At 44.1% G+C, this 13,620-nt stretch overlaps 1 protein-coding gene across 1 annotated transcript in view; it reads left to right on the top strand.

Moving 5' to 3' along the window:
• The first annotated feature begins 9,938 nt into the window (after positions 1-9,938).
• Positions 9,939-13,620, top strand: part of KAT6B (lysine acetyltransferase 6B) — a 112,355-nt gene continuing 108,673 nt past the window's right edge. Inside the window, exon 1 of the mRNA XM_075717609.1 lies at positions 9,939-10,559. Within this exon, the coding sequence (XP_075573724.1) occupies positions 9,939-10,559 (621 nt within the window). The remainder of the gene's footprint in view (positions 10,560-13,620) is intronic.

The raw sequence follows: 13,620 nt of genomic DNA on the forward strand, positions 1-13,620 counted from the left end.
AAGTTCGCTGGAGGACGATTCATGTATAAAGATGTTCATGTGCTTAACTTCACAATTTACATAGTGTTAGGTACACCTGTAAATGTCAAGATCCATAGGAGTCTCTCTTCAAACAAAAGGTTCTTGAATATGTTAAAAACTGGAAAACAACACCCAATGACATATTGTCTCATAAAATTTATCTTTAGGAGAAGAATTAAATTAAGAAGAAAGAATGAAAGTATTTAAACCAGAGACTTTTATGATTTTTCTCTGTGCTATTACTTATGTCTTCAGCACACTTGTAATTTCAAAACGGCCAAACAGATTGTCGAGTTTTCTCCAGTGTTTTGTTTCCTGAACTGGGATGTGGTCGTGCCAAGTTTCAGTTTCAAGAGATTATTTTTCTGTTTTACCACTAACCAAGTTGTAAATTTCCCGGAAAGGGGAAAAAAAAAAAGTTTATAATGGAAATGTTGACACAACATTCAGAATAGTGTTGCAAATGTGACACTCTGCTACAATTTGTGCTCTAATGATTTATATTGTTTCCAATAATTTAAAAACTATTTCCAATCACAGCCAAGTCCTGCATAATACATGAACCTCGAAGGATTCTCCAGCAAATATTAGGTCTCTACACATTTCAATTTCCCACTCTGTGTTTAAAAGGCTGCACCTGGCAGTTTAAAAGACTAAAAACTCAGTCAACAGGTATGGCATGATAGATACACGCTGGAATATTATTTTCACCTGGTAGCTTTCTGTAAGTAGGTCATTCAATTTTACAGTGCTCTAAAACATCACCAAAGAGCTTCCTCATACAGTATCTCCAGCAATTGACTCTGAAAAAGTTGCACTAAACCTTAATGCTTAGTATTTTATTACAGAAACTTTGTTCTCTTGCTGGTCTACATGCAGTACACGATCTCGGACAGCCCTTCTTAATTTACTGTAGAAGGTCATTTTCCACCCACTCTAAAAGATTTTTCTTTTATCTTTTCTTCTTCGGGACCAGATATTTTTAGAAAACTTTGCAGACAGGCACCTAACGCAACACGTCACCCACAAGACACAGAAAAGAGGATGTCTAGGAGACCTCTGAGACGGGTCACCTTTCAAGTTTGGGAAGATGGGGGTTGTCTGGTTGGTGCTTGCTTCAGCAGATGCTCGGGTAGGTAGATTACCTTTTCCTCCCTTGCGTGGTACCCTGTGGTACCTATGGTATATACCCTACGGTATTTTGTCACGCCATACTTCGGGGAAAAGTGGCATTTGCTAGCCATAGCTGAGAAAACCATCACGGGTAGTGTTAAAACTTTGACACGGTGAATGGCCTTCGGCAGCACGGCTCAAGACAGCACGGACAGAACGTTTAAATGAGTTTTAAGTCCATATGTGTTATCACCTTGTCCTTTAAAATATGTTCCTCATAACATCTTGTTACATTTACAACAAACTCAATGGGAGGACAACATCTGTATTTGTTCACCCTCCTTTCATCCCTCAGACTAATTATGGTTGCCTCAAACACAGCCCTCTTCCTCCGGACCGAGGAACAGTTCAAGCCCTTCAGGAAGGATTTGCCAAAGCCTGCCCGTGGTGCTGCTTCCACCGAGACGTTTTAACCCGCCCCACACCGGGCGAGAACGCCAGCCCAAACCCCCGAGGGCGGCGTGAGGGCCCCCCGGGAGGCGGCGGTGACCACTTCCCCTCAGGCCGCCTTCCCGCCCAACGCGCCCCGCAACGGCCACCCGCGCGCCCCGTCCCTCAGCCCCAAACCGCCGCCGCGCTCGCGGCCTGCCGCCGCCGCGGGGACGCGCCTCCCCCCAAACTTTATTGCCTTTCCCCCCCTTTCTCTCCCTCTTTTTTTTTTTTTTTTTTTTTGAGGGAAAAAGGTGGGGGGAGCTCAATTTCCCACTTGCCAACAGCAGATAAAAAAGTGGGGAGGGACCTCTTCTGTCACAGCCTATGTAGATTAACCTTTCAATTAGCTGTTATCAGGTCCTGTGTCTTAGCACCAGTCCTCGCAATCTGCGTCCGCTCGGCATCGGAAAGGCTGGAGGTCTGGGGTCGGTTGCTGTTTTAATTTCTAAATTAATGATAATCGTTCGCGTGGTTCCCCTCCCCCGCCGCGAGCTGAACGCTTGTGTCTGATCTGCCCGTCCACCTTTTAGTATTTTGGAGTGAGAAGAGGAGCCCCGCGGAGGAGGAGGAGGAGGAGGGGAGACAAGGTATTCTCTCTGTATTCATCTTCTTTTTTTTCCCCCCCCTCTCGCGAAGGGGCTTAGAGAAGGTAACTGGTGCAATCAATCCGCTGGCTGGGGATTCCCTCCACCCCCTCCCCGGCTCGTCTGGCTCTCCTGGCTGGGTCTCTTCAGTGTGTATGTGTTTGGGGAAGGGGGTGGGGGGAGGCTGTGTTGTTGTTGTGTTCCTGGCTCTGGTTGCAGCCAGGAGAGAGAGCGAGCGAGCGAGCGGCGGCGAAGGGGAGAGCGAGCGAGAGAGAGAGAGGAGCCGCGATCGCGTTTCAGGGGCAGCACATTCCGCAGGAACCGCTGCTGCAGAAACACACACAGGCAGAGAAAGGAGGTCATTGCAAGCAGAGGGGGGAAACCTGCATCGGAGGTTAGATTCCCAGGAGTTTACGTGGGGGATAATAGGGAGCATGCGATGGGTTTTGTTTTGCATCGGGTGACAGGCTGCAATTTGCCATAATAACCCCCTTTCCCTCCCCTCTCTCAGCGCAGGGGGCTTGTCACTAGGCTGGGTACTTTTTTTTTTTTTTTTTCCTTTTGCATTGGAGGCTGCTGCACGTGTTTGCAGACACTTGCGCTGGGTAAATGCATTGCAATGCTCAGCGTTTTGCAGGGGAGGGGGAGCGGCAGCAGGCGCTGATGGCTGGGCTGGATGGGGTGGGGAGAGGGGGAACGGGGCGGCGGAGGGAGGCAGGGGGTGGCCGAGGTTTTTGTGTTGCATGCTCCCACCCCCTCTTTCTGAGGCGGCAATTGTTCCCTCGCAGACGGGGTGACAGAGAAGTGCCTGCGCTTCGCATGGCGAAACTCGCGGGGAGCTGCGTGTGGCCGTGGAGCCGGCGGTCATTGTCGCCCTCCCCGTGCCCGTGCCCGCCCCCTCCTCCCGCCGGCGCGCGGGGTGTGTGCTGCGCGAGCAGCGCCTGCCAGCGCCAGGCACCTGGGGCGGGCTCCGCCGGCCGCGCGCTGCGCCCGCCCGCCCGGGCCAGGGGCAGGACCCGAGGCACGCGCGTGACGCTCAACATTTAAGGCTGCTTATTAGTGTGTGTCGCGCGCCCGCCCGCCCTGCCGGGCCGGCTCCGGCGGCCGCCGCCGGTGTCTCTCGCTCGCGATCAGCCGCTCCGGCAAACTTCGGGAGCGGGTGGGGCGGTGGCGGTGGGGGAGGGTAGCGAGGCTTGGGCCGGGGGGGGCGGGGGGACGGACGGGGACCCAGCCGACGGACGGCAGCGGTAGCCAACGGGAGGGCGGGCTGGCGAGAACTGTCGCCCCCGCTTGCGGCGGGTGACCAATCGCTGGCGTTCGAGGCCCAGCAAGGAGGCGGGCCGGGCCGTGGCGGGCGGGCGGGCCGTGCGAGTGTGTGGCGGCGGCGGCAGCCAGTGGCAGCCTCCGGCACCGCCCTTTCGCGCGGGTAGGCGGGGTTGCGCGTGGAGGGAAGGGGCGTGCCTCCTGATTGACGCGCCCTGCCTTCCAATGGCAGTGACGGGCTGGTTGCTGGGCGGAACAGGGCCGGTGTGGGCGGTTGACGGACACGGGGCCGCGGCCTGTGAGCGCGGAGCGGCGTGCGCAGGACGGCCCAATGGCGGGCGCCGGTGGGCGGGGCGCGGGGGTAGGTAAGGTTTTAATGAGACTCCATTGGGCTGTAATCAGTGTCATGTCGGATTCACGTTAAGTACAACAGGGCGAAACAAAATGGCGGCGTAGGTGAGGCGAGCCGAGCCGAGCCGCGGCGGTAGGGGGAGTCGCGGCGGCCGCCGGCAGGGGGGCAGCGCAGCAGCGGGGGCAGCCGCCTCGGCGCAGTCTGGCAGCGGGAGCAGGGGACGAGCCGGCAGCAGGGGGAGCCGCTGCGGCGCCTGGAGGAGGCTCCTCCCCCCGCGGCCCCGGTCCCGCGGAGGTGAGTGGTACCGGGGCGGGGGGGCCCTCTCAGCCTGCCTCCCGCGGGCGCGGCGGGGGGCGGCCGGCGGCGCCGCCGCTGCCACCGGCACCGCCCGCCCGTCGCCCCCGTGGGGTGGGTGCAGGTGCACGCCGCCGCCGCCCCCGCCGTCGTCGTCCTCCGCCGGCTGCCCTGTCCTGCGGGGTCGCCGTGCCCCGGGGGGCAGAGCCTGCGCGGTTGGGGTTTCTGCCTTTGAAATGAAAAATCCCGGAGTAGGGCTTGGAGGGTTTAAAAGCCAGCCCCGGCTCGGCCCCTGTCAAATACAACAATGCCTTGGCGCTAGGCACTAGGCGTTGCAAATCTCCATGGCTTGGGTATACTGCAGAAATTTTAAGTAAGTTGGGGAGGGGAATGTTCAAGCCTCTAAAGCCACGTTTCGGAAGTGATGTTCACACCGTATTTTCTTTGCCCAGACCTCGCCTTTGGCATTCTGTCACTGAGCATTGAAAATAACCTGCTCTGCAAAAAGCAAACGGATGCCCCTTCTATCCCAAGAAGAAATGTTTGCAGTGAAACCCTCTTCCCAGGTTAACCGCTGGCAGGCAACGTTACCTTCCTGTGCTCCCTTATGTTCTCTAGTACCGTATTTTAAAGTGCTCAGAACTTCCATGGAAGAGGGTGGGAAGGGTGAATTTGGGTGACGTTGCTGGTGTCATGTTGCGCTGATGCCGTTTGCTCTGGTGGTGCTTTCTGCTGTCATGTTGTGAACTGCTTTTTAGTATATGATCTTGAACTAGCTTGTGGGGTATTGCAGAGTGCAAGCACTTCATCAGCTTGATTCACATGTACCACTCTTACTCCCCACACCCCCAAGTCTTTTGGTGTAGTTTTGAAGTTACTGTGATGTCTTCTCATCTGTCTGTTTAAAGCATGTGCAAGTGTCATTGCCCTTCCTTGTTATACTTGAAAACTGGATGTTGTGTAAAGAATAATACAATAGCTGGCTTCATGATCTGAGTAATTTTAAGTGTCATGTGTGCTGGGAGTCCTTGCCAGGATCTGCTTTCTGTCTGTCTCTTTGTAGGTGTGTGTATTTTACAATGGGCAAACAAGTATCTTGCCTCTTTTGCATCATTACTTGAGATGGGGGTGTAATTCAGAGTTGATTAGCTGCAGAATTCTAAGTAATGGCTTGGAGGAAAGAAAAATGGCAAAAAGCTTACTGAATGCAATGGCAGTCTTCTCTTCTTCCTCCTCCTCTGCTGCAATCCTTACCTGACCCTGATGCTGCAGCAGAGAGCTGGCCTGCTGCTGCTTCTCCTGAGTGTGTGCAGAGCAGGTAGGAGGGAGCAGAATGAAATTCTGCTTCACAGGTCACTGGCAGGTTGCACAAGTTACTGTCATCTCTTCCCACCCCCTGCCCTTTTCTATTTATTTTTTGGTAGCCATGTTAACCTCAGGTTTCAGAAGTTTAGCTGCATTTACATTTAAGACAGCCAAAGCAAATTTTTCATTAATTTCTCCAAAAAAAGACTTCAGATTGTATTTTGTGAAATGCTTTTGGATACTTGTGTAATAACTTTTAGGTTTGTTTCTTGGGAGGGTGGGAAAACATGGCTAATTTTTTTTTTTTTTTTTTTTTTTTTGTCTTTCTGACTACACAGCTTGTTTTCACAATCTGGATCACTTGGAAATAATTCCAGATACTAGTTCAGTCTAAAAAATACCTTATTACAGGATTATAGGATTACTGATGACACCTGAGATTGACATGTTCAGTCATTGCATTCTTTAATTAGAATCAGCTGTACAATAGGCGTGTGCTTTATAAAGGACATATTTGCATTCATTCGAAATCCCAGGTGGCAATTTTGCAACTTCTTTGTATTTATCTGATAATTTATGACTTAGGTAAAGGGACAAGCCTTGACTAGAGATGTCTTTTCATGCTTTAAAGGTAAAGTATTGTACTTAACCCTTGGAGTGCTTATGTTCTGTAGCTCTTCAGTAGCAGACTTGTTAACGGACTTGGTCAGTAATACAGTGCAATCAAACTTTCTCAAATGTTCTTTTTTTCAAAATAATATATTACAGAGTATAGAAGCTGAAGTATGACATGTGACATAGAAAGAGCTTAATGACTGTTGCCATGAAACTTGGAAGTGGTCCTGTGTACCTTAACAGTCTGGAAAACCTAGTCTGTGATTGAATGGGTACTGTTGAGGGTTTGTTTAAAAGTTACCTAATTACAAGGGGAGGAAAATTAATAAATAGACACAAAGTGCCTGCTACTAATTTATAATCACCCTTAAAAATTAGTATTTCCTCGAAATCTGTTTGGGTAAACATCACTTTTTTTTTTTTATGTTAAATGATGTATGGCCACCTTTTTCTGGTTTTGGTGAAATTAAGTTCTAGACTTAGAAACCTGAATGTCATTTTGAACTTCCATGCATCCTCTCATGTTGAATCTGGAAAGTTTGTTTCTAAGGCAGTTTATTTTGTCTTTATCCAATCACTCAGCACGTGTATGTATATATACATGTATTGCCGATCTTGGATCCATCTGTATTAACTTGATTTATGAAAGACTTCTTTAACTTACAGCTCCAGGATCACTGAGCTGAATTATATTGCTGGCAAAGATGTTTATTATTAAGAGGTTATTCTGAATCTTAGGTATGGTAGACCTTGTCATATCGGTTGTGGATGTCAGGGTGCTATACTTCAAGTACATATGCAATGCAAGTGGTAGAATAACAGAAACTCTAGGTTGCGGTAAAACAATTCCAAGACTGGATCAGATGAGCTTTGCATGCTTTCCTAAGGCAGAATGAACTTGAATTCTTTTGGAAGGTGTGAATTTAAGATGTCTTGATTTTCCTCTTGAAATATCCTGCCCTGTGTGTTGGAAACTCTATGCTCCTGCTGATACACTCAACTAGTGTTGATTTAGTAGGCGCTAGTATGCAGGAGGTTGTATTACACATAGGGAGTTTTAAGTAAATAAGTAAAAATGTAGTTCTGAATGTATATTGCTGTGAAATTCCTGTACCAAGCAGCAGAGTTTACATGAAGATATAGGTTATGCTCACCTTTTGCCACAGTCACTGGCCAATAAAAATTCCTGTAACCCACAAGTTACAGCATTTATACTGAAATGTTCATCAGTGTCCCGGTGCTTGGAACAGACCATGCACTGTGTGTTCTGGAATTTAATGGAAGTGATGTGGTTGCTTGTATGAAATTTAATGCAACAGTACTGCAGTAGGTCTAAAAATGAGGCAAGTACATCTCTGACTCAGCAAATGCAGTGTTCAGCATTTGATTAAGTACTGACTTATCTTCATGAAGACTCACAGTAGAACAGCCTAACTAGAAAACTTCTAAATGTAAAAGCAGCTTTCTAGGAATCTGGGGCTTTGTATGTAGTTACAGAGAACTTCCAAATCTATAGGCAAGAGTATATAAAATAATCTCAATGTGAGTGAGCCTCCACTATATATAGAGTTCTGCATTGTTGTATTATTGTATTTTCAGTGTCAGAGTTGTGAGAGAATTTGTAGGATTCATAATACTATGGAAACTTTTTTCTTCCCTATATTTGTCTGCATTTTGCAGCTACAGTGTTATTTTGGAATTATCTGAAAACAGTGAATATAAACAATGCTGTTAGGGAAAGAATGGCTTTTGCTAGCTGGATTAAATTAAAATGTCTGTTTACAGAACAAGTTACTGTTTTATTACAAACATTTGAAATACATAGAACTGTTATCAAATACAATTTGCATGAGTACAGACTGGAAGCAAGAAACAGGATCCAATCTATGTAGATCAATAGGGTTCAGTATGAGAGCCAATTAAACATTCAGGTCCTGCATTTGTATCAGGAAAATGTTTCTTCATTCTGGCAGTTGAACTTTCATATTTATAAATCTGAAAATGCTTAAGCTTCAATCAAACCTAATGAGTGACAAACTCATAAATGTATTGATAAATATTTCTACTGTTTGGGTATAGAAGAATTTTATATTCACCAATAACCAGCTGCTGTTTTGTTACTAATCCTGTTGTGTAGGTGTAATAATGTGTGAAACATGATCTGGAGTTTATATTTAAAGAGATTTTTGAGGGGGTAGAAGGAGGAGAAGGTATGGGACCAAAAGTGGGTTTTGTACTCATTCTCTTCACAGTTGCAGAGGAATCTTTTTAACAAGTTGAAAATAATTTAGATTACTACATCAATTCAGTTTTTTTTCCTATTTATAATTTACTCAAGTTTTAAACATGATTGAAATGCAAGATGACTTGAATAAATGAATAAAAATGAGGTCCAAGACTTGTGTAATCATAGATGATATTGTTAGTTATAGGCTGCTTGCCATAGCTTTGTAAATGTAGTTTCAGATTAACTCAGTTCTAGGTTTTGCTGTGAAACTAGTGAATCTGCTACTTTACAAGACAACCCATTTATTGAGAATGAAGATTTTCCTCTTCTGGTTTTTATTTATTTTCCTTTGATTTCAAGTAATTATACAATTCTGTTAATGTCTTCAAAAGTTCTCCCTCATTTCTTGGAAATAAAAACTAATACCTCAAATATATTTATTTCTTCATTAGGTGACTACTGTCTTAGTTTAGTTTTTGTGGTTTGTTTTTTTTCCCTTTTCCTCTATATATTGTCCTGCAGGATGAATAAACTCCTGATCAGGATGTTCTTTCAGGTCTTATATAAGTTTTTGTAGCCACTGAATTTTCTATTGGAGTGATGTATTCCATAAGTAAAGAAAATTGTTTGTTAAACTGTGAGTCACAGAAACATATTTTGTCAGTGTGATCTCTTTATATGTCTTCATGCTGACAGTGTATGGTGAAAATGTCTCCTGTTACTTCACTTTCATTTCTGTCCCTAAGAGTTTGTACCAAAAAGGTGTGTGTCTACTGCACACCTTAGAATGAGAAGTACCTTTGCGATTCCTTTCTGTATTGTAGCATGCCTAGGTATTAATGAAGGATGCAGTACTACTAGCTCAGTTCTGGTATTTTGCTTTTGATTTTTCCAAGTTGTATAATCAACAAATGGCATGGCACTTACAGGCAGCGTGCTGTAAGAAATGGTAGCGGTTAATAATTTGACTTTCATCGGTTGAGGATTGGTGGGTTGGGGTGGTTTTTTTTGTTTTAAATGCTTGTGTAATCCATGCAGATAGTAATTTTCTTATACCAGTGGGTCTAGAAATGGTTTGTAGGCAGCTTGTTTTAGAGAATATTTTCAGATCTCTGGCTGAATGGAAATTGTCCAACAAGTCAGGAGTAGGTTAAGTGTTGGGGTGATGGAATTTAGGCAAACTAAATCCACTGAATGTTATGAGAAGGGGAAGGATTTTATGATGACTTGTTTGATGTGGGGTGGGAACTGGCGAACATTTCATATAATCTCACAAAGATTTTGCATACCGCAGCATCTGCAGTATGAATGCATGTCTGAATGCATTCTGTTTCTTTTTACTGCTTCAGCATTAACTGTATTCTCTCCCTGCCTCTTCTTTTTTTTTCTTTTTAAAGGCTGCAACAAACTTTCTTGTAAGGATGTACCAGTATCATCACAAATGAATCCTTTCTAACTTTCCATAACGGTAAAGTAATTGGAAGTTTCAGTCAGCAGATATTTCCCTGCCTTTTCTGACTCCTCAGGATGGATATTTTTGAGATGCATCCAAGCAGCATGTGGAATCCTTTGATTTGTGTTTGAGGTGCAAACAACCTCTGAAAGATCTGCTAAAGGGATAAGGAGGAACCTCTATGGGTAACCCTTGGCTGGAAACAATTATTGGTCAACCATGGTAAAACTTGCCAACCCTCTTTATACGGAGTGGATTCTTGAAGCTATACAAAAAGTTAAAAAGCAAAAGCAAAGGCCTTCTGAAGAGAGAATATGTCATGCTGTTTGTGCTTCCCATGGATTAGATAAGAAGACTGTTTCGGAACAGTTGGAACTTAGTGTTCAAGATGGTTCTATTCTTAAAGTTACCAACAAAGGCCTTGCATCCTACAAGGACCCAGATAATCCTGGACGTTTTTCATCTGTTAAACCTGGCACTATTCCTAAATCTGTTAAGGGATCTAGAGGAGCTTGTAATGAGCTTCGTAATGTGGATTGGAATAAACTCTTGAGAAGAGCAATTGAAGGGCTTCAAGAACCAAATGGCTCCTCCCTGAAAAATATAGAGAAGTATTTGAGAAGTCAAAGTGACCTAGCAAATATTTTCAACAATCCTGCCTTTCAGCAGAGGTTGCGTCTGGGGGCCAAACGTGCTGTGAACAATGGGAGATTACTGAAGGATGGACCTCAGTATAGAGTGAATTATGGCAGTTTGGAAAGCAAAGGAGCTCCAAAATACTCCAGCACTTTCCCAGCTTCTCTTCCACCTGTCAGCCTTCTACCCCATGAAAAAGACCAGGTAAGTCTGAAAAATGAGAGCAAATGTAGTAACGCAAAAATGATTCTCGTTGTTCATTGTTTATTTACCTAATGCAAAAATGATGATTCTTCTTGTTCTTCATTTACCTGTTTTAAATATATGTAAGTGAGGATGCATGTCAAAGATCCATGCGGAATCACTTCTGGTAAAGGAAGTTTACCTAGCTCCCTATGCCCTGCCATTCTGTGTTGGATAGTTTGCTCTTTGGATTTTCAGCAGATAAACAGAACAGCAGGGAAGAGTATGGCTGTATGCTCTCTTCTAGGTGTAAGATTGTTCTGTCTTGCCTGGCAGACCGGTGTTGCTGAACTCTGCAATGTGATTTGATTGTGGCCTTTTACCTTCATTTTACACCTGGACATACTGATTTTCTTGTAGTTTGAACACCACCTGAAATACTACCAGTAGAACTCTTGATATTTAAGACTGTTAGGATTATTATTTTTAAAGATATTTGTATGTAGATATTTAGCTTTAAAACTACAGTTAATAGGAATTGGAGTTAATGTAAATATTCTAGGAATGTAAGTGAAGGTGTCAGAGTGACAAATTGAGCTGAACTGCATAATCCTCCTCCTGTTTCAGTTTTGCTGGACTTCCTACATGGGTCTATTTTTGCTATTGGGCCTTGTTTTTCAGGTTAATTATTCACAGGGTTTAAGCCTTGAGGGAGAAGAGGTGTCAATTAGTGTTTTGTTTATGAAAGGATAGTGTCAAAGACATGTCTGTAGGCATTCTTTGATCATTCCCCATTTAGTATGGTGAAGTGTGTTTTGAATTTTCAGTGTACTTGGAAAAAAAGCTACCTGTTCTACTTGAATTGGATTACTTGGAATATTTGTAAATTGGTGGTTTGTTTTTGTTGTTTGGGTGTGGGGGGTTTTTTTGTCACTTTGCAGTGGTAAAGCTTGGTGGCACTTCTTTTTGGCATGGAATAAGTCAGACAACTTCGCCATTGTAGTGGTGCTGTTAGTGTCTCCTTCTAGAAACTGTGTGATGGTTTTCACTCTCCTTTTTTCCTTTAGATGATTGTAAGGCACTGGAGGGTGCAGAGTAGAAAGTGCTTGTGTGAGAAATACTTAGTGAAGTCTGTAAGAACAGTTGTTTGTGGAACTGTCAGAGGCAATGCTGCAAATGTTGATAGCTGTAGGTTGATTTTTGTGAGCGTCTCTAAATATATGATTGCTTTTATATGTGGATATCTATCTATTTCTGTCAAATTGGACTTCTCAGGTATTTGAAGGATGCATGGAGTTTCACATTCAATAATCAGAATGGAAATTCAGAAGTGTTGCTTACTGTGCGATTACTGCTGTAGCCATACACGATAAAGATTTAATTACTTGTAGTGATAAAGCTGTCTGTTTAAGTACTGTCAGAGATTCTTCTGTAATTCTGATACTCTAGTGGCATGAAAAACTTGAAGGCTGGAGTACTGAGCAACCCGAACAGTTTAATACTATGATGCTTCACATGAATTCTGTGGAAACAAAAATCTCCCTTGTTAGGCTACCTACTGGGACTGGCATCCATTGCAAGGAATGTGAGTTGGGTCATGGTGCTGGAAAAGCTATTACTGCCATAGTAAAATACTGGTATAAGGACAAATCTGTCTTTTAGAAGTTAGCCAAACAAATCTGTTCTCTAGCAAGTGCTTTGGCAAGAAACAAGCTTTCATTTGGGTGCCTCAAAATTAGCAGTGTGACTTGCGTGTTTAAAAATTGTTCAGCATACACTTTTTCCTGACAAAAATAGTTTTGATGTGAGATTGGCAAATCGGTAGTTGCATGTCAGTGTAGTGCACTGCTTGGTTATACCAGTTGTGGCACAGGTTACTGGGCAAATATATAGACTTGGTTTAAATATGGGATTTTTGCTGGTCTTCAAGCTGTATGGCTTTAAATACACTTAAAGGACAATTCTGAAAGTAACTGTAAATTGGTGCATTTATTATTGGGATGTGAGTGCGTGTTCACTTGAAATTGATGGTAATTCATGAATAAGCAGAATAACAGTGCAGGAAAACTGTTAGGCTATTTTTATGGGAAGTATTTAAGTGGCAGCATGGGGCATGTCAAGATTATTTATTGAATTTCATACAATAAAATGTAGCCAACTGGCATCTCTCAGGAGCGACTAGCCTTTGAAGAGATAGAACAAGTAAGAGCTGCTTTTTTGTTTGAGTGGCTCTGTTTGTTTGGGGTTTTTTTGTTTTTTAAATAGTAGAGGTGAAGTTCAAGCGGTCTCTTCTGTTGACTTTCCTTGAGGAGAAGAAAGAACAGGAGGATGTGCAGAAATCTGTTTAGATGACTGCAGAAGTTTGAGTAAATTTAACTTTTTTTATTGCATAATTAACATCTCATCAGGACAAGACAGTTAAAAGATTTAGTGCATTAGAAGTGCATCAAAGCTCTCTCTTTGGCAGTCTGAACTTTCACACTGATAGTACCAAATGTACACTGAACCTTTGTTCCTGAGTGAGTAAAAGGTGATCAGAAGAGATGCAGTACTGCCTGGGTGTGGTGGTTTAGGTGTTTTGTGGTTTTTGTTTTGGTGTGTGAGTTTTTTGTCTCTTCCTTCTCTATCCTTCACCCCCCGCCCCCCCCCCCCCCCCAAGGCATCAGAATATCTAGTGCACTGAGGAGATAGATACTATTGCAATGCAGTGCCACTGAAGTTAGTTTTGCAGACCTGGGGCCTTGACTATGTTATGGGGGTGCAGAGTGTTTTGCATTTGATGAAATACTTATGTGGAACAGGGAGCTGGAAGTGCTAAATATTCCTCTTGGTGGTGATGATATGGAGCTGCTTTTCTTGTCTTCATATTAATTGGGTGATGCAAAGCAACTAGATATAGTCCTCTGGTTTCATTAGGTGTGGAAATAGCTGCAGTTAGTTACAGCAACATAGCTTGTATTGCCATGTTTCCTCCTGTTATCCATAGGCCTGGAAGGAAGCATTTGTGTAAAAAATGGTATGTTCCTTCAAGTGTTATCCTGATTCTTCTGGATTTGGGCAAAGGTGTGTCAACTCAGACTTA

This window comes from Pelecanus crispus, chromosome 10 (assembly GCF_030463565.1).
Source record: "Pelecanus crispus isolate bPelCri1 chromosome 10, bPelCri1.pri, whole genome shotgun sequence".
Lineage (NCBI taxonomy): Eukaryota > Metazoa > Chordata > Aves > Pelecaniformes > Pelecanidae > Pelecanus > Pelecanus crispus.